Genomic DNA, 26,980 nt, shown 5'->3' with positions numbered 1-26,980 from the left:
CCACGAAAGGCGGGTAAGCTCGACCGGATCACGAAGCCTGGGGATCAGGGGAAAAGTTCCAGGAAGTGAAGCTCCAGACATTTGGAAAGAGTGACGGCTGGCTAACTGGACTGGAAACGACAGATTCAACAACCACAAACTTCTTTCACTATTGATGCAGGAACCTTCATATACTAGCGACCATATTCATATTTTAAGTCTGCATTTATATATATATTCTATATGGTTATTTTGGATACATTTAACTTATATTTTCTTAATATACTTCCATCATTTTGCCAATTGACCCGAACATTTGGACAATTTAACTGTCCTTGAGTGACAAGAAAGGCGCCTATTAATAAAATTTATTCATTCATTCATTCATTTTCTGAACCTGCTTTATCCTCACTAGGGTCACGGGGGTCGCTTGGAGCCTATCCCAGCTGCATAGGGGCGAAGGCGGGGTACACCCTGGACAAGGGCTGTAGATATAGAGACAAACAATCACTCTCACATTCACACCTATGGGCAATTTAGATTAACCAATTAACCTATCAGTGCATGTCTTTGGATGGTGGGAGGAAGCTGGAGTACCCGGAGAGAACCCATGCAGACACGGGGAGAAAATGCAAACTCCACACAGAAAGGTCCCACCCTGTCGACTGGTGTTGGAATCAAACCCAGGACCTTCTTGCTGTGAGGCACCAGTGCTAACCACTGCACCACCGTGTCGCCCTAATAAAATTTATTATTATTATTATTATTATTATTATTATTATTATTATTATTATTATTATTATTATTATTATTATTATTATTATTATTATTATTCAGATTCAGATTTATTCATTGTCATTCAATAAAAACATCCCAGATGCTGTTACAGAACAAAATTGCAAAATGCACAGCATGAAATAAAACACAAAATTTTTTTTTAAAAACACCAACTAAAAACAACCCATATAAATATGATAAAATATTAAAAACTGCACTAAAGTAAATAAATAAGTTAGTAAAGGTAAAAAAATAACAATAATAATTGCACAATGGAACTATTTAAAAATCTGGCAGTTTTGCACCTCAGCCTCTGGAAGCGTTTCCCTGAGGGCAGGGGGGAAACAGTTTGTTGAAATTATTATTATTATTATCATTATTATTATTATTATCTGGATGTAGATTTCCAATTAATACGAAAGAATTTATAGAAAAGAGCGACTCCCTGGAACAGTAGGAAACAATGCTTAATATTCCTAAAACACATCAACTCACGTCACCAGGTCGACTCATGACAAACTAGAAAAGCACTTGGAGAGCGCAGACCCCCCCCCCCCCCCCCCCCCCCGGTCACCATCCAAAATTTCATCATTTGTTCCTTGTGCCAGTATCAACATTTCCTGAAAATTTAATCAAAATCCTTCCATAACTTTTTGACTTATCTTGCTAACAGACAAACAAACAGACAAACCCTGATGAAAACATGACCTCCTTAGCGGAGGTAAAAAGGGCCAAATTATTTCATTTTTGATTTTCAGATTCTCTTTTGGTTTTGTACCTTTACAGAAATTTGTGTATGATTTAAAAAATATGAAAAAGTGTCAGTAAATTCTGGAATTTGCATCAGTTTTTCGTGCATCTTACAGGTTTAATTCAGCCTTGTCAATACATATGTGTGAGTCGGCGTGTTTCCTGGCATCTTTCAATCACAGAGGACAGTTTCCAGCTTCCCCACATGGCTTCAGTTCAGCGCACACCCAGCAGGTCTGTGCCACAACAATCAAACAACAGGACATTTCCATCATAAACATCTTCATACCCCCGCTGGAGCAGATGGAGCGCTAGCAGCAGCTCTGGGACGGCCTGTTTAATTATTGACCAGCATTAGCATTAGCTACAGTACCTGCTTTGTAACGCAGGTGTCGGCTCCCCCCTCAGTTATTTTTTGTCCTCCACCGTTATTGTGAAAACACCAGGTGAGGACACGCTGCTGCAAGAGAGCAGCCACTTAACCTCTCAATGGGCGCCCCAGCAGGGCACGCCAGGCCTCCTAATGGGGATACATGGAGGGGGAGGAGGGGGGAGGGAGTGAAGGAAGGGCGTCGGCAGATGCCCGTGTTTCCAGCCTGATGCTGCAGCTGTCGGCACAGATGATGCCTCCACTGTCACTGCTCCTACACCGTCCACAACCAACTGAGGACGCCGCAATTCCCAAACACACACCGGCTCCTTCCACTCTGTATTCACGCCCCAGCAAACCCATGTCACTGACTCTGCCTCTGCCCTGCAGTCTGCTGGGCCTCATGGCCTCACTGCTTCTGCATGGATCAGCTCTGGACCTGCTGCTGTGCTCCTGCACCTCCTCCTGTCTGTCCTCCTCTGTGCTCCTCCTGTCTGACCTCCTCCTCCTCTCTGCCTCCTTTCTGCTCCTCCTCTTCTCTGTCCTCTTCTCTGCTCCTCCTCCTGTCTGTCCTCCTCTCTGCAACCTCCTGTATGGTCTCCTCTCTGCTCCTCCTCCTGTCTGTCCTCCTCTCTGCCCTCCTCTGTGCTCCTCCTCTGGTCTGTCCTCCTCTGTGCTCCTCCTCTGGTCTGTCCTCCTCTGTGCTCCTCCTGTCTGTCCTCCTCTGTGCTCCTCCTGTCTGTTCTCCTCTCTGCTCCTCCTCTTCTCTGCTCCTCCTCCTGTCTCTTCTCCTCTCTGCTCCTCCTCCACTCTGCTCCTCCTCCTGTCAATCCTCCTCTCTGCTCCTCCACCTCTCTGCTTCTCCTCCTCTGTGCTCCTCCTTCTCTCCTACCGCCATCATAATTATTTATTTATCCATATAGTTATGATAGTGTTCATTATATAGTTCCATAGATGGTACAGGTTTATATTATTGGCACTAACAGCTGCAGTAGTAGTAGTCGTACTATATCCACTGTTAGTACTTGTATTTGGTGTAGTAGTATTAACATTAGTGGGCATTTGAACTAGTTATAGGAAGTTATACTAGTAACGGCAGTTCTAGTTCTTAAAGGTTATAGTTCAATTTGTTTTACATCCATGTGTCTCCACCTATTTTTTACTCCCTTTTCATTGATTTAGTGTTTGTGTTCACACTGTTCACTAAAATAGTTGTTTTACCTTGTAGATCTGCAACTCCACAAACTGCATCTCAAAATATGTCTAAGAGAAGACACAATATTTACCTGTTTCAAGACACATTTATGCTTTGTGTAAACTTTATGGCCTTTAACAGGTGAAGACAACATGGAAAAACAGCTCAGTCCTTTATTAGATCCAGATCTAAAGGAGGATCTTTCGCCCAATGTGGGGCTCGAACCCACGACCCTGAGATTAAGAGTCTCATGCTCTACCGACTGAGCTAACCGGGCTCGTTATGCACTGAAATAACTGATATTTCCAGCTCAAAAAACTCTTTTGCTCAACACTGATAACTTCTCTTTCTTGTCAATGCAAATATCCACCAATGCAACTGAAGAAACTTTTCCCAGTATTTAGAAAAAGACCAAAAATAAAAATGCTTTAGAAGTCGCTTTTCCATCGACCCTCAAATTGCACAAATATAACTTGCTCATAAAAATTAACCTAATGTAAATATGACAATGTCACCAAAAGTCAAATTTTTCGATTAAAAGTTTTTGCGCTGGCAAGAGGTGCTTTTTCAGGCGTAGCGCAAATGGTATATCACGCAGAACTGCAATGGAAAGACCTTTTTTCGCAACTAGAGTCAGATGAATTAAAAAAAACAGATGTTGACGTACGTTACAACAAGCAAAGAAGAAAAAGAAACATGTCGCGGTATGTGTGGACACACCAGGAAACCCAGTCATTTTTTAATTTAGTCCGAGATAGAGTGGTAATATATAATAATAATGAATATATCTGTACACCTTATTTACGTTCATCGCCATGTTTATGGAATGACTTCTTGTGTCATCTTGCGATAATAAATAAACAAATCGCATTTGTGATTTAATGGAAAAACCAACATTACGAGCTTCTAGTTTTTTCGACATTTAGTAAATATCGGTAAAGTTTTTCGCAGATATCCAATGGAAAAAGCAACTAGAGACGTTACCACTTCCACCTCAAATAATCAAACTGAGGTGTGTAGAAGAAACGCAGTCATTTCAGCATCAAAATACTAGCGTTAAACTACGTATCGAACTCTATCTGAAAATATGTCGGTGACAGGAATCTGAGTCGTGTGCATGGAGAAGGAAAGGCCTCATGTGGAACAAAAACACAGGGAAGAAGACGGAGAAGGACTGTGCGGTGAAAAGTCAATTCTTCTCCGGCTGAGTAGAGTCGTGTTAACGCAGAGCCCTGAGCGCCGGTAGCGGTGATGGAGCAGAAGCAGACAGATGGACGGAGACGGAAGTTTCCAGGCTCCGGCGTTCCATGCAGGTGGTCCGGGGTGCAGGGATTGTCAGAGCATGGTGAATTATTTAAATGGGGAGCGTGGAAAAGGGAACGGCTGCATCTGTCGCACATCCTTTTAAAACCCTCCAGCAGATGTGTTTACTCACCGCCCGTACCAGCTAACTACTTAATGGGTCAGCGTCGGCAGCCAAGAGTTAATTAAGCAGGCCTTTTTGAAAATGGCGAGCACGTTTGCATCAGCGTCGACTCAGGTCCTATCAGGGTGAAGCCGCCGCAGCCGCCGCCGCTGTCGGCCTCCGCTTTACACATGTATGAGATCTATTAGAGCTAATGAGAAAGGCATTGATCTTTCATTTTTACATAAGGTGGGAAGAGTGGATCAAAGACACTGTTACACATGTTTTATCATTTTTTTTAAAAGGAAAACCAGGTGATCTTAACCCTTCTGCTTTGTCTGAATTTGTTCTAGTTCTGAAAGTGACACTGGGTAAAAAAACATGAAGCTCAATGTCAGGAAGCGAAACAAGTTAGTTTCCTGTGCAAAAGAGATCAAACAAACCAAATACCTCCATCGAATCCATCAGTTCATAGATATATATACCGTTTCATTAATAAATACTGTTAATATGGTTAATATTGTTCATAGATATACACAGTCAGGGTGCGATTTGTCAAAAAAACAGAGAGGGGATGTTTGTTTTTTTGTTTGTGTTTTTTTGTCGGATGGGGTGGGGTAGGGCAGCAGCAGTTACGTACGTGGGGGTGTGGTCCATAACTACCATAACTAACACTGATGTGAAACGAAAGTGAAACTTTACATACTTTCAACGTCCCACTCTTGGGTTCTATTCCTCTATTCTACAGCAGATATTACATGAAATTTTCACTACTTCTGTCCGAAATTTACCCAGGAGTTAATCCTATTTGTGATAGATGTAGACAAGCGCCTGCTACTCTCTTTCACACTTTCTGGTCATGTTCAAGTCTAACCACATTCTGGTCTTCAATATTTGAAGTATATTCAATAGTTTCAGGTCTGACCATTGCTCCGTGCCCTTTTATTGGACTTTTTGGTGTACCATTAGAAGATCTCCCTCTACAAAGGCCACAGTTAAATAGTATCGCCTACTCCTCCCTTTTAGCACGGAGACTTATTCTTTTAAATTGGAAGAATAACAAACCCCCCTCCTTTGGCAGATGGATATGTGATGTCATGTTTTTTCTAAAAATAGAAAAGATTAGACACACATTGAAGGGAAGTTTAAGGTGGTATGGCAACCTTTCATTTCTTATTTAGAACAGCTGACAATGCACCTTGACTCTGGTTAATGTGTTTTGTGTACAAAAAGTTTGTGATTTCACAGTGGAACCCCCCTTTTTTTTTTTTTTTTTTTTTTCTTTCTTGTATGGTGGCTTATTCCTCTGTTATATGTCTCAGTGTTTGTCTTATTTTTTGCATGTTTGGAAACCTAAAAATGAATAAAAAATACATTGGAAAAAATTTTTTTTTTCACAACTTCTAACCTGTATCCACTGGACACACAAATGCTGGGCCCCATGAATTTGTCATGTTTACCCCCCCCTTTCTTACGGTGCCCCAGTGCATGAGGATGTTCACAAATTCTGAGACTGCCAACAGTTTGGTTCAGGTGAACGTTAGTGCCAGTTAATGTCGGCTATAGGTGGAAGAAAACTGTCACAACCTGCTGTTATTTATATTGGTTGGTTGTCTCCCCCCCCCCCCCCCAGGATGAAATTCATTGAGCAGAAGTAGGGATGTAAAAACCAGAGGGGGGGTTGATCCCCCCCCAACAAATCGCACCCTATACACAGTCACACACCGTTAATTACAGAAGAGGATTAGGGACACTGGGGAAAAAAAAATAATAAAATCCAATGTTTTTTTTTTTAATTATTATTATTCTGAGAAAAAAGTTGGAATTTTGAGGAAAAAAAGTCAGAATTCTGGCTTTTTTCTCAGAATTCTGACTGTTTCAAATATTGTACTTTATTGTTTTTCTGAGATTAAAGTCAGAATTCTGGGGGAAAAAAAGTCTGAATTCTGACTCTTCTCAAAATTCTTGGAATAATAATAAAAAAATATATATAATGGACCTTAATTTTATTTATTTATTTTTTTCAGTGGCCCTAATCCTCTTCCGTAGTTAATACTGTTCATAGATAGATAGTGTTTCATTAATAAATACTGTTAATATTGTTAATATCGTTCATAGATTTGCATACAGTTAATACTGTAAATTTGCATATATTATTATTTTGTCCATTTTTTAAAATTCTGCTTAGCTCTATTATTATGTTTCTTTGTAAGATTGTAAAAATTGTATTCTATTTTCTTATCTTATTTTTAGCTTTGTAATTTTATATTTGCTCTATTCTTATTTCTATAGCACTAGTGTTTGTTAATATTGTTACACTGACTGGAGTAGCACAATGACAATGAAAGCTATTCTATTCTATTCTATTCTATTCTATTCTATTCTATTCTATTCTATTCCACTCTTAACTTTGCAGTGGTTTTGAAACGATCACATCTTCAGGGTCAGTCATTCATCAAAATCCAAAAAAAAAAAGATATTAATCATCAAAATTAAAACCACCTCCACCACTTTTCTCTTTAAACACTGATTAATTCAACACTGCCCAGTGTTTATGAAGTTTATAGATTGGTAATTGCATAAAATGTTGCACAAAATGAATGAAGAACAGGCTTTAAATCATGTTTAAAGAGTGGTTTTAGGAATAAATCTCACACTGGTGTTCCAAAGTTAGAATTAAAAACAGAATGATAAAACTGAGTTGACTTCCTCCTAGTGTTATAAATGTCCTTAATTCAACAGTGATCTTTGTTTTTAATGTGTGATGTAGCATACATTAGGTACTGGTTTTATTAACAGTGTCTTTTCTTGTTGTTTTTTTTCGTTGATGTCTACATTCTAGTCTGTCATGTCATGTGGTTCGAGCTTTTGTTTATGTATCTGCATTTATTATTATCTAAAAGGAAAGATTTGATAAAAATGGAAGGAAACAGGAACATGTACACCACAGGCTGAAGAGATGAACGGTCCATAAAAGCAAAAATAGCTCCTCTGAGAGTCTGAGCGTGTGACTCATATGTGTCAGTAGGTCACAGGACAGTTGAACATCAGCACTTCCTCCTGTTCACACTGAATATGGAAAAACACTGTGTGGTTTCCAGATGGAGTGACCTCATCCCTGCCTCGGATTTCACATGAATGTTCTAAAACACTGATTTATGTACAGGCCATCACAAGTGTTTTCCATTCTTCCAAGAGATGTTCCTTCATGTGGAGTTTTGAAGATGGCACTGGACATGGACAGCGATCTCTACACATCATGTTCTGCTTCAAATTTGTTTAATTTGTTTGTTTTGATCCAAATTCTCACCAGTATGGGTCAGTCTGGTACCCGAACACACTTATGTTTATCCATTTGGCAGATGCTTTTTTCCAAAGCGACTTACAGGGGAAAACCAATCAAATCACTCAATCAAACAAATTTTATTTATATAGCGCAAGATCACAACAAAAAAGTTATCTCATTCAGTCATCTCACTTTGGACCAAAACCACCAACGAATAAACCCGACGTATCCACAGACTGTATCGGTCACTGAATAAAGTAGAAAGCTCTGTATCTAGAATCTGTTTTATGGAATCATCAAGTTTTCTTCTTCAGACTAGAGCTCATAGACACTTATTTTAACAGTCACTTAGCTGATAGTTTACATTATAGCTCACTTAGCTTAGCTCTGTTAGCTCAACTCTCTTTTTAGACTGAAAACAGCCACAACAAAATCACTAATGACCTGTTTTCTGTACAGTTTGTGTAGTCAGTAACTGAACTAAAGATCTGTTTGAATCCAGCAAACAAGGTCAGAACTGTCACAGTTTAGTCTGAACTGTGGATCAACAAATGGCAACTTAGCAATGACAAGAACATCCCATAATAACTTTAAACTAGTGCTGTCAAATGATACAAATTTTTAATCAGATTAATCACAGGGTTTCTGTGGATTAATTTTGATTAATCACGATTAAATGTCATTCATTTTTAATCTATATCAATTGCATTTCCTTTTGCATGGTTTAGTTTCTTTTTTATATAATTCTTTTGTTGTTGATTTTATTGCAAATATTCGAAACAAACAAACAAACAAACAGACTCAAGGAAGAAGACAATATACATGCACTTAATGTGTTTGTCGCAAGCTGGGCTACGCGTTAGCCAAAGTGCTAGCAGAATTCCCGACTAACACATGTTTCGCGTTAATGTGGTATTTTAAGCTGGAAGTGCTTCGTTGAAAAGAAAACTCCTTTTTGCAGAGTGTGTCTAATACTTCATGTTCCATCTTGGCTTTTTTTGTCCTCATATTTCCATCCAACGTGCTGTTTATCGTCTTCCATCTTTATGGGTTGGTTCTGTTGCCTGTCACTAACGGATCAACTGACCATTTGTTCATGTGCGTTAACGCTAACTCTACTTGGACAAACTGACCATTGGCAGAGACATTCAGAGTCATTCTGTACTGCAGATGGGTTAATGGAGTTAAAATTTTTAATCAGTTTAATCATGATGATGGATTAATCCACGTTAAAGCGTTAATTTTGACAGCCCTAATGTATACCTTCATAAGCCTCAGAATCAAACTAACTCATGCAGAATTAACGCTGACATTTAATTATCTAACTCCATTCTGTACATTTACAGCTGAGTCCAGTGGAGAAAACACTTTATTAACACTAATAACTTGTCTTTATTACTTTCACAAATATTCACCAATTCAACTCAGGACAGTATTTATAAAAGATTTTACAATTTCAGACAAATTTTTGCTTTGCGGAGAGTTATCAGATACAATTATTTTATGGTTTTTAACAGGTGAAGACAACATTTAAAACAGTTCAGTCCTTTTTTAGAGGTAGATCTAAAGGAAAATCTTTCGCCCAATGTGGGGCTCAAACCCACGACACTGAGATTAAGAGTCTCATGAACTACCGACTGAGCTAACCAGGCTGATTTACATGGAAAAACAGTTGAAATTTTCACCTTAAAAACACTTTTCTCAGCACTGATAACTTCTCTTTCACAAATATCCACCAACACAACTCAATTTTCCCTAGTATTCAGAAAACCACCAGGAATTTAAAATGTTCAGGAAACGTTAACACTTCCACCTCAAATGATCAAATGCACGTGTCAAACCTTTTGTTGACACCAATAACTTGTTTTTCTTACCACCATAAACATTCGCCAATTCAGCCCAGGAAACTATTCAGAATATTTGTGAGATGATCACAATATTTACCTGTTTCAGACAAATTTCTGCTTTGTGTAGAGTTCACAGATACAATTATTTTATGGTTTTTAACAGGTGAAGACAACATTTAAAACAGCTCAGTCCTTTTTTAGAGGTAGATCTTTCACCCAATGTGGGTCTCGAACCCACGACCCTGAGATTAAGAGTCTCGTGTTCTACCAACTGAGCTAACCAGGCTGACTTGCATGGAAAATCAGTTGAAATTTCCAACTTAAAAACACTTTTCTCAACACTGACAGCTTCTCTTCCACCAACACAACTCAAGGCTTTCCCAGCGTTTAGAAAAACACCAGAAATTTAAAATGTTCAGGAAACTTTAACACTTCTACCCCAAATAATCCAGCTCACCACTAACCAATAACTTCTTTTTCTAACCACCATAAACATTTGCCATTTCAGCCCAGGAAAATATTCAGAATATTTAAGAAATGAATATTTACCTGTTTGAGTCAAATTTCTGTTTTGCGTAGAGTTCACAGATATTTCTTTACAGTCTTTAACAGATGAAGACAACATGAAAAACAGTTCAGTCCTTTTTTTAGAAGAAGATCTAAAGGAAAATCTAATCACCCAATGTGGGATTCGAACCCACGACCCTGAGATTAAGAGTCTCATGCTCTACCGATTGAGCTAACCGGGCTGATGACGTACAAAAATGCTTGAAATTTCCATCTTAAAAATAACTTCTCTTTCTTATTAACACAAATATCACCTAATGCAACTCAATAAGCTTTTCACAGCATTTAGAAAAAGACCAGAAACCTAAAATAGTTTGATTATTAGAAGTAGAAATATTTACAAACTCACTCATGTCGAAGAAATGCTGCCATTTCAACATCAAACTCCATTCTGTTCGTTTACAGCTGAGTCCAGTGGAGAAAACAACAATTTCTATTTTTATTACGTCTTTCCTTTGAGTCTAAAACCTGTTTCTATCAGTTCTCATCCTCAACTTGACCTTGTTATTAGTTTGTTAGACCAGCAGAGTGACTCACTACTCCCTCTAGTGGTCACAGAAATCCCCTGGTCCATCAGTGGAAATCAATTCAGTACAAAATGACACATTGGCATCTTTGACAGAACTTCACAGCTCTTTATTTTAAATACTAATGATAATTTTAAGCCTTTTTTTAACCCAGTGTTACTTTTGTGTCAGTTCCCAAATGATTTTTTTCTCTCTATTTAACCTTCATTAAGTGATTTATCACCTTTAATTTTAATATTATCCTCTGTATTTTGCATTTTTTCAAAGAAAATCATGTATTTTCCCATATTTTATTCACCGATCATGTAGATGTTTTCACCCATAAGTGAGGATAAAGTGGGTTCAGAAAATGAATGAATGAATGTAGATGTTCATAAAAGCTCAGATTAAAGTTTGTTTGTTTGTTTTGATTATAACATTAAAGCCAAACAACAAAAGATTTATATAAAAAGAAAGGAAAACTTTTCAAAAGGAGAAGGATGAAGTTTAATTCATAATCTCCTGCCCCCTTACCCCATTCTTCTACCGACCCTAAATTTCTATATCAGATCCCATAAATAACTCAAAAATCCTCAAAAATCAGTAAGTCAATTGTCATAATATCAGAAGCAGAGAAAACAAAAATGTGACTATTTCAAGAAAATCTCTTATTAACTGAACATAAACCCAGTGTGTCCGTCCACTGTCACTGATCCAACTCCATGGGTTTCACCGGTGAATCAATGTTTCAATTTTTTATTCATTTTCATTCATTATTTTGGCCATTTTTTTATTCACTTTGGATCATTTTGTCAATTTCATTTATTATTTTACCTGTTTTTGTTCATTTTCTTTCCTTTTTTTTTTTTTTTCGCAATTTTGGTCAATTTGTGGCTCATTCTGTCAATATTACTTATTATTTTGTTGATTTATTATGTTTTTTCCATTTCATTCATGACTTTGGCTGTTTTTGGTCATTTTGTTGCTTATTTTATTCTTTTTTTTGCTTGTTTTTTCACATTACTTCTTATTTTGTAGGGTTTTTTTTGGGTTTTTTTTTACAATTTTTTGTTCATTTTATCCACTGTCATTGAACCAACTCCATGGGTTTTACTGGTGGATCAATGTTGTAGAAGATGACAGTGTTTCTATGGTAACTACAGAGGCTCTGAACGTCCAAATGGGTCATATCTGATGACCATGAAAAGATGAAGAACTGTCTTTTACACCAATTATTTACATGTATTGATAGGATTAATGGATCAAAAGGGATTAAACAGTTTAGATCAGCAGACGGTTTAGGTCAACTGTGGCGGATCGGGTCTTTATGGGTTCATATTTGGAAATACAAATACTACATAAAGACCCTTTGAAATGAACTCAACTGTGCGGCGAGCTGACAATATTCAGCTGAAAACACATTTAATGACAAACAAAACAACTTGGAGGAAGACACATTCATGCCTCTTGTCATTGTTCACATCTTTTCCCAAATCCACCCTCAACTTTGGGCTTTGTTCTCGCCTCTCCAACATGTCTGCAGAGTAGTTTGGGTTCTAAAGCTGACAGGATTATCTGAGGTGAGACTCCGGGAAGTTACATCCTCCTCATATGATCCATAATCTGTTTTAGAGCTCAAAGACCTTCAGGAGCCAGCGGCACTCATAATCATACATTTTTGATTGGATTGCCGTCGAGCGAGGACATTAAAATCTGTTGTTCCATCTAGAATGCCTTAGCGATCATCTGTTATGGTTTGGGATTATAAGAGATGACGTTAAACTCAAACTATAGCTACGCAGCCGGAGCGAACGCATATTTGCACTGTTTTGACTTAAATCTTGCTGGGTTGTATGTATGGGGTGTTTTTTCTGTCAGGCTCCTCCGACAGTGTTTACCACGTCTTTACACTCCAACAAACTCTTCATCCTTCTCATATACGGGTGATTTATAGATTTAGGAGTTGATTATTTAGAGACAAGACATTTTAAGATGCTGAAAAGACGCTGAAAAACAAAAAACTGTGTTTGTAAAGCGAAAAGGAAACTAAAATACAAGAAGAAACGCAGTTGATTTTACGGGAAATGGGACCATCCACACTGTTGATTCATGCAATTTCTGCTGAAGTAAGTGTTTTGCAACCAAAACACTTGCCTTTATTTGTTGTATGTTATCATTATTTTCTTCTATTACAGAATCGTCATTTATTATCCGATCTAATAATAGACACAGGATGTAAGAACAGTTCACAGTAAGTCACCCGTAATTCAAATTTCACACCTTTCCTGTTGTCAAAATGCCAACATTTAAGCTTAAATAGTAGATTTAATGAACCTGCTTCAAACGGATAAACACTCATTTTGGAAAAGTGAGGAAATGATCGCATTTTTACATTTGATTCAATAAAAAGTGCTTTTGCTGGATATACGTGTCTGTATGCATATGTTCAGTGAAATGTGTGTATGCTCAATATGTAATGCACATACTGAGATCATAATCAATATTTTATTTGATTCACCGTACATCTTATTGAGGGTGGGAGGAAGGGGGTTAGAAAGGTTTTTTGTTTGTTTGGAGTTGTTAAATTGTGTTCATGATCATATGTTCATTAAAATGGAAAATCATTAAAAGTATATTTTTAAAAAAGTGCTATTGCTGTTACTCGAACAAAAAAACAAACATATTCATACCGTTACACCTCCATATATGTTCACATTTTGATTGGCTGCTCCATTCTGATTTAATTGTGTCTATGAAACAGTGAAATTTCATTTATTTTATGTCAGTTTCTTCACATTCTTTCTTATAATTTCCCCCTATCAGGATCAATCTGAAACACGGAGCACTGAAAACTCTAATAATTGGGTTTTCATTTGATTTTTAAGCAGTTTGACTCCCCTCACATTCAACGGCAATAAAACTCTGTATTTTATTACCTCCTTTTAAAAGAGGCAGTTATTATAGAAGATGTACAGTTACTAAAAAATGTAAAATGAAACCATAATTTAAATAGTATATTAAGTGAAATACATGGAAAGTGGAAGTGATTACCTACCTGCAGCATCACCGACCACATGACCATCATGCACCACAAACACTGTTATGACATTCAGAGTGTCTCTAACATACACGTCCTTTAATCGGATATTCTTTTTCTTAATCAGATTTAATCGTATGTTCTTTTTTTTGTACTTACTGTCCCACTTCGGAGAGCATCGGTGCAGGACACAGCACATAATCGTTAAGCACAGTGCTCGGCTTGTGATCTGAAAAACAAAGAAAGATGACGCTAATGAGCATGAACCAAACATTTGTTTTTAACCTTTTATCTGGAAAGTGACTATTTTTGATAATTCCTGTATACATTACAAGACAGTGGCAACAACGGTTACAGTGAGGACAGTGAGTCACTTTCACCTTACATGTGTTTTTCAAGTATACTTCTTGGATTTTTTTATTTTTTTTGGCTACTTACTTGTAAGGAACCAAATATGGTAACTTCATTGACCTTGATTTTCTACATAAAAAATAATAAAGTCTTGTTAGGTCCTCCAATAACACACTATGGTTGACATTTTGAATTTCAGAATATGTCTATGATCACAGAGAATCGTTTAATGTACTTCACCCTTTATCAGGCAAGTGACTATTTTTGGTAATTTCCACATACATTACAAGACAGTGACAGAAACAGTTCCAGTGAGGACAGTGAGTCATTTTCACCTTACATGTGTTTTTCTTGTATTTTTTAAATATACTTCTTGGATTTTTTTTTTTTTTTGCCACTTACTTGTAAGGAACCAAATATGGTAACTTCATTTACCTTGATTTTCTACATGATAAAAAATTTGGAAAATTTTCGCAAAAGCAATAAAGTCTTGTTATGTCCTCCAATAACACACTAAGGTTGGAATTTTGATTTTCAGAATAAGTCTATAATCATAGAGGATCCTTTAATATACTGCACTCTTTATCAGGCAAGTGACTATTTTTGGTAATTTCCACATACATTACAAGACAGTGACAGCACCAGTACCAGTGAGGACAGTGAGTCAACAATCTCAGGTCCAATGTGGTCTCCAGGGTCTGTAAGGTCCGCCTCTGCATGAACAGTGAGTGGACCTGCTTTGTTAGGTACCATGAAGTAATGGTACTAATGTAAGGAATGATGTTCAAGGGGATCATGTGGATGTGGACAGGGGTCTGCATCAGCACACATGTCGTTGGAATGGTCTAAAAGTGATGTTCTAATGTTCTAGAATACGTTCATTTCACCTTGCATGTGCTTTTCTTGTATTTTTTGTATATACTTCTTGTATTTATTATTATTATTATTATTATTATTATTATTATTATTGTGCCATGTACGGGTACAGAACCAAATATGGTAACTTCATTGACCTTGATTTTTTTTAAAATGTGGAAATATTTTGCAAAAGTAATCAAGTCTTGTTATATCCTCCAGTAACTCACTAAGATTGACATTTTGAATTTCAGAGTATTTCCATGATCATAGAGTATCCTTCAATGTACTCAGTGTATTTTATCTTTACATAACTGTGGATGAAATTGTAACAGTTGAAAACACATTGAACGCTACATCACTTTTGGTAAAATACAGCTGGATTATATGTGCTGTCTATATGATTGTACTGATGCTTCACTGTTCTCTTTTATCTTTTTTATCTATATTGATTTATCTTGTCTCGTAACTGTCTTAATTCCCTCTTTTTAATTAACGGGCTGTGATATATTGGTTTTTTTTTAAGGTGCCTATTGTCATCAGGCCGGGGACTACAGCAGGATACTAGCCATGTTGGCTAAAGCTGCCCCTTTTAACTGTTATTGATACAGTTAATTAATCGGGATTGTCCACGACCCAATAAATAAATAAACAACATAAACAAATAAAAAACTCAATATTTCCCCTTAATGTGTCTGTATAGTTGACGTTAATATTGTAATTTGTCTCTTTTGTACAGAATATAATGGAACAAACTGTGCAAACCTGCAAGTTTTCACTTTTGTTTTGCACAAATCGACTAAAAAAACAGAGGGAAAATAATCAGATTTAAAATGTAAGGAATACGGGTTTAATACTTTAGATATTTGAGCTGAATTTCTATTAATAATCACAATAATAATCCAATCAGAATAAAAAAAATGCTTCATGTATCCACTCAGAATAACTATGTAAACATTTATTCTAACTGTTAATCTCTGCTTGGATTGAAGATTTTCTGTCTGTGCATGTTTGTTCCATGTGGGGGTTTTGCAAAAAAAAAAAACAACAGTGGCAGAAAAACAAAACTGGTCTGTGGCTGAAACCACATTTTTATACAAAAACAACCTTAAAAGATGAGTCTAACGCTACATGATTGTGAAAATGACCAGAGTCAGCGCTGAGGAGAGTCTGGATGGGTTTGGATTAGGGGTGTTAGAAAATATGGGTTCTGCAATATACCACGATTTCATTTCACAATATTGTACCGATATTAAAAAGTACTGTATCAATATTTTTAGGTATTTATTCAAATGCAGATATGGCGGAGGTTCATTTTGGTTTTTGGTTTTCTTTATTGTTTCTATCTTATTTATTATTAACACTGTTTAATTAAGTAATGGTTTTTTACTTTTTACAGTCTGAGATGTTAGTTCCTTTGTTGAGATTGCACAAAGAAAATATTATGATGTTAGTTCTGAACTAATAGAATATGAACATTTGAACAGGATCTTAATCTGTAATGTCTGTAAAACATAATTTCAGTTTGAACACAGGAACATTTTGTGGTATAGCATTAGATCCTGTTGTGATCACATAAAATAAAATTTCTGGTGTAATTCAATTCTTCCAGGAAATAAACATTTTAGAAAAAGAAACAAACAAAAATGGCCTTTTTAACAGTATCATGATATATTGTGATATATTGTATCGCGATCCTAGTATAGTGATTTGTATCGTATCGCCACATTCCTGCCAATACACAGCCCTAGTTTGGATGTGAGACGGGAGAATAATACTGTGTACGTGTCTGAATACACCTGTAGGTTTGTTGTTGCAGTATCATTATCCTCCTGAGACCCAGCTATGCATTTTTGTCCTCTGTAGGGGACAAACGTTTCACAGTTCTAAACAAAAAATGCTGTACTTTGCCAAGGACATTCCATTAATAAATACATAAATAATAAAAATAATCTTAAAAGTGTATCAGAAAAAACTGTTGCATTATGCAGTTTCCAATCAAGACAATGTTTAATGTAAAAAAGTTAAAACTTTCACTTTCCTGGGTGTCAGGAGGATATAATAATGTGTTAATATGTGCTTTTTATCAGTGATGTCCTAAACTGGATTTTTTTTTGCTTCCGATCCGTTTTTTTAAATTTTTTTTTAGGATAAGTTTTGCCGATACCGATCTGATACTGACTTTTTACAATGAAATTTTGATTTAAATTTGGAGTCATTATTTATAGGTTATTATTGCTATTATGTTACATGAGATCCCAGTTGGGCTGAATGTGGAACCTGAACTAAAACAAGTATGACACCTTCATTTTTGCATTTCCAAATTCATACTGTGGCACAGATTAGAACCTTTGGTGGGTCGGTTTTGGCCCATGGGTTGTACGTTTGCCACTGCTGTAGCGCGTCTATGGATTATATGGAAGTGCGTTCCGTGTGGTATGTTAATGATGCACGGATCAGCGGCTAACTTGCAAGTCGGGTCAAAAGAATGTCAGTTTATTTGCAGGGTGGGTTGGGTTGGGTCAAATAATTCAACAAAAGCCCACCGGGTTGAAAAAAAAAAAAAAAAGACTCATGCATCACTACCGGACCATAAAGAGAAAGTGAAACTTACAGACATTTTACTAATTCCTCTAAGCCTCCCACTGTTGTGCAGCTAATTTTCCTTTTCCCTTCCTTCGGAAACTTTAATTTAAAGGGGCAGGACTTTTCTTTTTTTTTTTTTTAATATAATTTCCTGCTACTTTATATCATATTTGAATAGAGCAACTGTAACAAACAAAAATTTCCCTCTGGGATGAATAAAATATTCTGATTTTGATCATGGATTGTTATATTAAGCGTACATTATTTCACTGCATTTTACCGTACACTGATTTGTGAACGACCATTATGTATCGTAAGAAAAATCGATGCATGTTTTTTGTCTGTAGTTCTTGTTTTCAGTTAAATAAAATTTAACCCATAAACACCCAGCGCTACTTTTGTGTCAGTTCACAAATGTATTTTTATCTCTATTTAACCTTTCTTACGTTATTTATCACCATTTATTGTAATATTATCCTCTGTATTTTTCGTTTTTCAATGAAAATCAGGTGTTTTCTTATATTTAAATTACTGATCATGTAGATGTTCATAAAAGTTCAGATTAAAGTTGATTGTCATAATATCAGAAACAGAGAAAAATAAAGGAAACATGACTTTTTCGACAAAATATATCAATAATTGAACGTACACCAAGCGTTTCCATCCACTGTCATTGATTCAACTCCACAGGTTTTACTGGTGAATCAATGTTGTAGAAGATGATGGTGTTTCCATGGTAACTACGGAGGCTTTGAACGTCCAAATGGGTCATATCTGATGACCATGAAAAGATGAATAACTGTATTTTACACTAATTATGTACATGTATTGACATAATTAATGGATCAACAGGCATTAAACAGTTTCGATCAGTAGATGGTTTTGTTCGATGGTGGATGTTTGGGTCTTTATGGGTTAAAATAAATTATAAAATAAAACTATCAGTAATTACAAGATTACTTGCAAATTTTTGCCTTTCACAGATAGAAAAAAAAGAATTGAACTCAGTTATTATCAATTGTCAGTCAATTACTATCATGATCAATTATTTACATGTATTGACAGGATTAGTGGATCAGCAGGTATTAAACCAGTGTTTTTCAACCTTGGGGTCATGACCTCACGTGGGGTCGCCTGGAATTCAAAGGTAGTGTCCTGAAATTTCTAGTAACTGATTCAAAAAAAAAAAAAAAATACCAATAAAAAATATTTTTTGATAGGATTAGTGGATCAACAGGTATTAGACCATTTAGATCAGTCGATGGTATTGGTAGCCGGTGGTTGTTTGGGTCTTTATGGGTTAAAAAAAAAAAAAAAAGCTCATTTATTTGAGATTTGGAGTGTTTGCTGTCAAGGGTTAAAGCAAAAAAAACAAAAGAAGAGACAGATTGGATTATGATGAGTGTGTGTTTCATCGTGTGTGTGTTGGTTAACGCAGGTTCACGCAGGTTCACGGAGGTCCGAGAATCTGCAGCCCCGGAGGTCGCTGAGATTATTGATATTTTTTGCTGTAACTCTTCTACTCGGGGCTCCAACTGGTCTGATGATGGAGAAGACGGGAGCATCTGTTCCACATATGTGCTGCATGTTCCGTCGTTGTGCCATGATGCCTGTCCATAATTATAAGGTGCCCCACTGTTAAAAAGGTCTGGGCTGAACACATGCAAAAGCCAATGAGGGAATAAATAGCCCCAAGTGGGCGAATGTGAGACAGCCCAAACTGAGAAAGGACTAACAGGAAGACATCTGCTAATGGCCACTTCCTAATTCAGAAGTTCTTTTTTAAATGGGAAAAAAAATATGCTCGAGTATTTTAGTCGAGCTAAAATGTTGAAAATCAAAAATAACTTGTCATAGAGGGAAGTGTTGTCATTGGCAGTCGTCGATCCTACAGATCCCACGGCCAAAGCAGTGCCTGAAAAGATTGGCTTTTGGTGCCAAATCCCGTTTGCTTCCTGAAAAAGGATTTCTCGACAGAACAGACTGCGAGCTCAAAATAAGGAGCACAGTGACCTACATAGCCTCTTCTCTCTGGTGAATTTAGATAGTATAGATAAGACCCCCTGAAGACCCCCCACCGTGCAGATCTGTTCACATCAGAGCAGCCCAGACTAAGAGGTGGAAGACGCTGAGGATGCCGTTACGTCTACGTCAAATACAACAGATCCTCACAGTTCCTCCGTGTGAATATTTATCATACCCGTTGAGCTTTTTTTTATTTTTTTAGGGGGGGGGTTACTGAGAGATTTCAGTTGTTTTGACCCCTGGGACGACTTCAATCAGATTAGACAATCCCGTTCAAACGCTGAAAAATTCAGGTTCACAAACGACGATTCCCTGATCTGTTTGAGATTTTTAAAAAAGCCTTTGGTCGGAGTGTTTCAGCCGTTACTGTATAAAACAGGGGTGACAAACATGTGGCCTGGGGGCCAAAACCGGCCCACCAAAGGGTCCAATCCGGCCCACTAGATAAACTGGCAAAGTGCAAAAATTACACTGAAGATTTTAACAATAAAAGGTTGAACTGGTTTTAGTTCAGTTTCCACATACAGACTAATATGATCGAAAGTAAAATAATAACATAACTTAGAAATATTTACTCCAAATTTTCTTCTTGGTTTAATATAAAAAAAGTTAAATTACATAATGAAAATATTTACATTTACAAACTATCCTTTCACAATAAAAGTTTAAGTTATACTTCTTCCCACCCCTTTTCGGGCATGTAAATGGAATTATTGTGTTTTTCTTCTGACTAAGATTGTCATGATTCTTGATATTTGTATTATTATGTATGTTTTGCAAGTGCATATGTTAAATTTCATTGCATGTTCGGAATAAATCACTAAATCACAAAATGCGAATAACCAGAACAAATATGAATAACCTGACATGTCTACAGAAAACAATATTTAGAATACATAATACCTGCAATTGTACCAATATTCTGCCTGTTATTAAAGGTTTTGTGTGTTTGTAGATCCACTGTAATGCACATGTGGAAATGATAAACTGAGACATAACAGCGTTTACATTACACTTATTTTTAAATTTCAGGTTGTCCATAGTTGTTCAGGTTATTCACATTTTAATAATGTAATTTTACTTTTTTCATATTAACACAAAGAGAAACATTTTTACAAAATTATTATTTACAGGTTATTATGCAGCGTTTCCACTGGTACGGTTTTGTCTTGCCACCGCACCATACATTTCGTACAAAAAAATCATCATCGTCACATTAGACTTATTATACATATATATAATATATAGCAGGACAGGACAAACTACCCCCTCAAATGACAGTTTGTGAAGATTCAGGAGGTAAATGAGCGTTAAGTATCACTTTCACTTCCGTGGTCCATGCTGCACATACCTGACAATGGGTTCTTACAGCACGGACCGCACCGCCCCATAATATTATAAGTTGGATGGACAGCTTATAAGATACATTTTGGGAATCACAATAAATATGCAGGGTGGAGTGTTTCACAAAAATGACTGCTGTTGGTCAGGTTCTGCATGTAACGCGAGTGGACACAATGAGTTCCACACCAAACCTGGAATGAGACTGAGATTGATGAAAAACCCACATGTGTGGATTAGAAGAACCACTAGGATCGACACATTTAACCCAGTGTCTTTATTTAGAGTCTATAGAAGACCATTTACAGACATGTTTTCAAGATAAAATGCACTGACACCTAGGGAGATTTAACTGTCCTGATTTAGGTCCTATTTTTTGCCCCAATATTTTATTAAAAATTCATTAATTATGGGATGGCTCAGACCAAGAGTATATATATTTTTGTATTTATCTGAGGTCATCATTAGGTCCATCCTGGGGGGAAAATGTCTACATTTCTCTTTTATTATTGGGTCTAAAAAAGCTGGTAAAGTGCCAGGTACCAAAATAAACCCAGTTTCATGGAAAGACCCGATTATGTTTTATATAATTTGAATCTGGTGAAATGTCTCACCTCTAACAAGGCCTGCTTACCTCCTTTTTTGTCATGCTTTTTCATATTTTGCAGTATTATTGTTTCTGTGTAGTTAAAATGCAAAAATGTCCATAAAAAAACCACACACACACACAAATACTAACGTCCTGACTGAAATGTGTCGCTGTTGTATGAATGACTGCGATCAGACAGGAGTTCAACAGTGACTGTGTTTGGTTTTTCTGCTGTTTTACAGTCGTGTGCAGAGTGTGAGATTATGGAACTCGAACGACCACAGCACTGACTGGAGCTGCCGTCACCGAGTCGTCGCTGGACTTACTGAAGGTTTGATCGTCTACGATGAAGCTGCACACGACGCTTTCGCTGCTGCGTCCCAGGGTGAAGCCGTTTCCTCTGAGGACGATGTCGAAGGTCTCTGCGGAATGAAACAGGAGATGAGACTCAGAGGGTTTAAGGAAACAAACAGACCTGGAATTATCAGGAGGTTTCTATGACAACAGGAAGGTTTCAGGTTATCATATCCAGGGTTAGGACACATTTTTCAAGGTCAAATTCATGCACTTTTAAGAGTCATTTTCACCTTATCACTGAGGTAAAACACATATCTACAGGAATACATATACTCAGAATTATTTTTTTCACTTTTTATCACAATGATGTACATTGTATTATGCCATAAACATCTAAAATTATGTTTCAAAATAGCAAAAAGCTTAGAATTTTTTTTTTTTCCTGTTTTTTTCTGCCTGTTCTGCCTCTTGACCAGGTCGTCATTAAAAATGAGAACAGGTCCTCAACTGACCTACCTGGGAAAATAAAGGTTAAATTTTAAAACGTTTAAGTTTTCTCCTCTCAGACAACCAAAAATGAGCAAAAGGTGTGAAATTGTAAAAGTTTTAAGGATGCATTAGGTCAAATTTAAGTCCTTTTTAATACACGGTCATAGTGGGTCTGGACTTCCGTGATGCTGATAGTGACTTTTTACAACAGCTTTTAGTTTGACACTGTTAATATCAATACAGTTAATATTGTTCATACATATACACACTTAATACAGGGTTCATACACATTTTTCAAGGTCTAATCCAAGCTCTTTTAAGGGTCGTTTTCACCTTATCGCTGGGGTCAAATATATATCTACTGAAATACATCTACTCAGGATTATTTTTTTCACTTTTTATCACAATGATGTACACTGTATTATGCTATAAACATCTAAAATTATGTTTCATAATAGCAAAAAGTTTCTAAATAATTTTGCTGTTGTTTTTTCTGCCTGTTCTGCCTCTTGACCAGGTCGTCATTGTAAATGAGAACTGGTCCTCAACTGACCTACCTGGTAAAATATAAGTTAAATAAAAAAAAAAAAAGTTCAAGTTTCCTCCTCTCAAACAAGCAAAAACAAGCAAGTTTTAGGGATTCATTAGGTCAAATTTAAGTCCTTTTTAATGCACGGCCATAATGGGTCTGGACTTCAGTGATGCTGATATTGACTTTTTTCAACATCTTTTAATTTAACACTGTTAATTTTAATAGTGTTATTATTGTTCATACATATACACACTGTTAACACAGGGTTTGTACACATTTTTCAAGGTCAAATTCAAGCTCTTTTAAGGGTTATTTTCACCTTATCTCTGGGGTAAAATACACATCTACAGGAATACATATACTCAGGATTTTTTTTTTCACCTTCGTCACAGTAATGTACATTGCATTATGCTATAAACATCTAAAATTATGTTTCATAAGCGCAAAAAGTTTAGAAATTAACCGAGAACACAAAGTTTTATCCAAAAAAAGGGAAGCCACTTGACGTTCTTCAGACACACACAGAAACAAAAATTAAGATAAAAATGCACCAGGAGTTGACCTGAGAACACCTGGGAATGTTCTTTTTTGACATAAAGTTTTATTTTTCTAAATGTATCACCTCCCTGTAAGTAGCTTTGGCTTGACATCTAACCTGGCAGAGTTAATATTAAAAATAAATAGATAAATACATCACATCACAGAGTAAGAACTGCACGCACTTAAACTAAAATTCAAGCACTTTCAAGGATTTCAAGCCCCCGTATAAACTCTGACTATCAGTGACGCTGTTGGAAGTTGAAATAAGACCTTTTATTTCATGTATGTTACTGTAATTAATATTAGAACCAGTTTCGGTTTCAAGCCGTGCTCCACCCTGCAGAATAAGACATTAAATGACTGTGTATATAATGTATTAAAAGACTAACAGCTGCAGTCCTATTACACATACAAGGGTTTTGACACGATGAAAGATGAAAGACTTAAGTTCAAATCCAGAGAACACGTCCTTAAGTCCTTATTTTAAGATCAACTTAATGACTTCATTATCTGAAGACACCAGCGTTTGTCTTCTCATGATAACTGGTTAATTTATGTTGTTATCAGGAGAAAATAGGCTTTTGTTACCTTGAAATACTGAGGCACAGTCCTGTGCAAAAGTCTTTGTTGTTTATCAGGGTTGAAAGGATATGAAATATATGTTTATTTCTTATTTTCTTTTCTTTAGATGCAATAAGAAAATAAAGGAAATATGTGCAAAATAAAGGAAATATATGCACAGCCTTAAAAGACACAAAAAACTGAACTACATGTGTTGTAAAGGTTAAAGTTACTATTTAATGTGACCTCTGACCCCATGACAAGAAACATCACAAACAATTAGAAACATCTGACGTGTTAAATGAAACACGATTATTTTGTTAATTTTTGTTCATTTTGTTTATTTCATTCATTTTGAAATTAATTTGTTTATTTTAACTCTGATTTGTTTTGTTGATTATTTTACCCATTCTGTAATTAATTTGTTTATTTTAGTTCTATTTATGGTTTTATTGATTATTTTGTTCATTTTGTTTGTTATTTTTATTCAGTCTGTAATTAATTTGTTTGTTTTAGTTCTGTTTTTTATTGTTTTGTTGATTATTTTGTTCATTTTGTTAGTTATTTTATTAATTTGGTAGTTAATTTGTTTATTTGAGTTCTGTTTTGTTTGTTATTTTGTTCCTTTTGGTGATGTTTTGTTGATTACTTTAATCTTTTTGTTGATATAATCATGCATATTAACCAATGTTGCTGTTAATCACTGATACATACCAGGCTGCAAAATAATAATAATAATAATAATAATAATAATAATAATAATAATAATAATAATAATCCAACTTTTATGTAGTATATTGAAAAAAAATGTTTGTGTTTTTTTCAAGAAATATGTTTTGGGTTTTTTTTGGTTTTTTTACATCACAAACATGATATTTTTAACATTTAAAGGATTAAAAATATGACAGTTATTGAGTATTTGGTATTTTTATTTATGGATCAAGTTGATGAAATACAAAAAAAAGTGTTTTATCACAAAAAAATATCCCACTATTATAAGAAAATGAACAGACGAGGTTATTCTGAGTGTCTGTGGACGTGAACGGTCTGGTTCATTTTAACATCAGTGTCTTTACGTCTATTGTGTTTCGTCCGGTCCAATAAATCTAAAAGACCGTATTTTAGTTCACATGATACATTTACAGCCCACATGTCTTAAATTTTGAGTTGATCTATATTATTTAAGCTGGTGGTTCCCCACTGGGGGTGAGGAGCCTTCCATGGGTTTGTTTTATGTCTGATGTTTGATGCTTTTATCCTTTGTCTTTGCTGCCTTGGGTCCTTAAACATGTCACTCTTTGTTTTCAGGCCACAAACACAGATGATTGAGAGATTTCATGGGAGTCACAAGCACAAAACTCACTAATTAAGGTGAGTTAAAGGCTTCAAACTTTTACTTTAGTGGTCACTTTAACTGTTTATGTTCTGATTGATTTGTCTTCAGCAGATGTTCTCGGTATTAACCCTTAAAGACCCAAATATCTACTGATGTAAACTGTTTAACACCTGTTGATCCATTAATCCTATCAATGCATGTCAATAATTGGTGTAAAATACAGTTCTTCATCTTTTCATGGTCATCAGATATGACCCATTTGGATGTTCAGAGGCTCCGTAGTTACCATGGAAACACCGTCATCTTCTACAACATCGATTCACCAGTAAAACCCATGGAGTTTGTTGTAGACACTCTTGTTTTTATCTATATTTTGAGTAAAAAAGTCAATTTTTCTTCAGTTTTGTCTGTTTTGACATAATAACCTGTGAATTTACTCTGAACTTTCATGAACATCCACATGATCAGTAAATTAAATATAAGAAAGTACATGATTTCAACTGAAAAATGGAAAAAAATGGAGGATAATATGACAATAAATGGTGAAACATCACTTAGTAAAGGTGTAAATGTAAAGTAATTGTACAGATGAATTAAAGCACCAAAATTCAACCCATAAAGGGGTATCAAACGCATTTTCTTTCAGGTTCCACATTCAGCCCAATTTGATCTCAAGTGGGTCAGATCAGTAAAATAATAGTGTAAGAACCTAGAAATAATGACAACTCCAAATGTTTCTCTTCGCTCTAGTGCAAAAAAGTAAAATTACAGCATGAAAATGTTTACATTTACAAACTATCCTGGTTTTTGTGTTTATTGTGGTTGTTGTACTGTGTGCGGTGATTACTGTACAAACCAAAAATAAACCATTCATTCATTCACAAAAAATGTGAATAATCTGAACAAATATGAACATCCTGAAATATCTTAAGAAAAATAAGTGCAATTTGAGCAATATTCTGCCTCAGTTTATCATTTACACATGTAGATTATAACTTACAGATCGCAGTAGATCTACAAATACACAAAACATTTAGTAACAGGCAAACTGAAAAATACAGAGTTTAACTTTATGATTACTACAACTTTGCAAATTCCTTCTGTGGGCTGGATTGAACCCTTCAGAGGGCTGGTTTCGGCCCAGGGGCCGTATGTTTGACACCCCTGTTCTACAACATTGATTCACCAGTAAAACCCATGGAGTTGGATTAGTAACAGGTGATGGAGACTAGGGCTGGGGGAAAAAAAAAATCGATTTGATTGATTTTAACTCATTTTAATTTTACGTAAGTGTCAAAACACAGTAATGTCCCGTCAGACAGCAAATTTTAATTAATTGCCATTCCAACATATATTTCAATATAAAGTAGCTCCTTGTTTTGGATAATCCCTTATGGCCCAACTAAAGCAAAAATGAATTTGAAAGTAAAACTTTGGGTCATTTAGCAACAATTAATCTCTGAAATTGTCTCTAAAATGTCCCATCAGAGAGATTTCGAATACCGTGTTTTGACCCGTAATCGATTAATAGTGGATGAGGTTGATTTTTCAGAGCTGGACCACGAGTACCTGTAAATGTGGGGTTGGTGCAGATTGGTGTGTACATCATTCGACTGTTACATGAGGATCCACTCACCGTTCACACAGACGCTGGACGGTTCCACACTCAGGATCTCTGTGCACGAACGCTTTAATATCTGCAGGATAAAGAAGGAAAAAAAAAAAAAAAGAAATGGTACATTATCTCTGGAGGGCCAAG

At 36.0% G+C, this 26,980-nt stretch overlaps 1 protein-coding gene and 4 non-coding genes across 5 annotated transcripts in view; all 5 read right to left on the bottom strand.

Moving 5' to 3' along the window:
- antxr2a (ANTXR cell adhesion molecule 2a) overlaps window positions 1-26,980 on the bottom strand; it is a 107,993-nt gene that overhangs the window by 36,208 nt on the left and 44,805 nt on the right. The window contains exons 8-10 of the mRNA XM_030143193.1: window positions 26,858-26,918; window positions 21,793-21,888; window positions 13,879-13,948 (exon numbers count right to left, since the gene is read on the bottom strand). Coding sequence (XP_029999053.1) covers window positions 13,879-13,948; window positions 21,793-21,888; window positions 26,858-26,918 — 227 coding nt within the window. The remainder of the gene's footprint in view (window positions 1-13,878; window positions 13,949-21,792; window positions 21,889-26,857; window positions 26,919-26,980) is intronic.
- On the bottom strand, window positions 3,276-3,348 carry trnak-cuu (transfer RNA lysine (anticodon CUU)). Its single transcript has one exon. It is a non-coding gene; the product is annotated as a tRNA-Lys (tRNA).
- Window positions 9,342-9,414, bottom strand: trnak-cuu (transfer RNA lysine (anticodon CUU)). The gene has a single exon. It is a non-coding gene; the product is annotated as a tRNA-Lys (tRNA).
- trnak-cuu (transfer RNA lysine (anticodon CUU)) lies at window positions 9,823-9,895 on the bottom strand. Its single transcript has one exon. It is a non-coding gene; the product is annotated as a tRNA-Lys (tRNA).
- trnak-cuu (transfer RNA lysine (anticodon CUU)) lies at window positions 10,286-10,358 on the bottom strand. Its single transcript has one exon. It is a non-coding gene; the product is annotated as a tRNA-Lys (tRNA).

Source organism: Sphaeramia orbicularis, chromosome 9, assembly GCF_902148855.1.
Source record: "Sphaeramia orbicularis chromosome 9, fSphaOr1.1, whole genome shotgun sequence".
In the NCBI taxonomy this organism is placed as follows: Eukaryota; Metazoa; Chordata; class Actinopteri; order Kurtiformes; family Apogonidae; genus Sphaeramia; species Sphaeramia orbicularis.
Note: the sequence above shows the minus strand (reverse complement) of the source record. Positions and strands in the feature narration are given on the sequence as shown.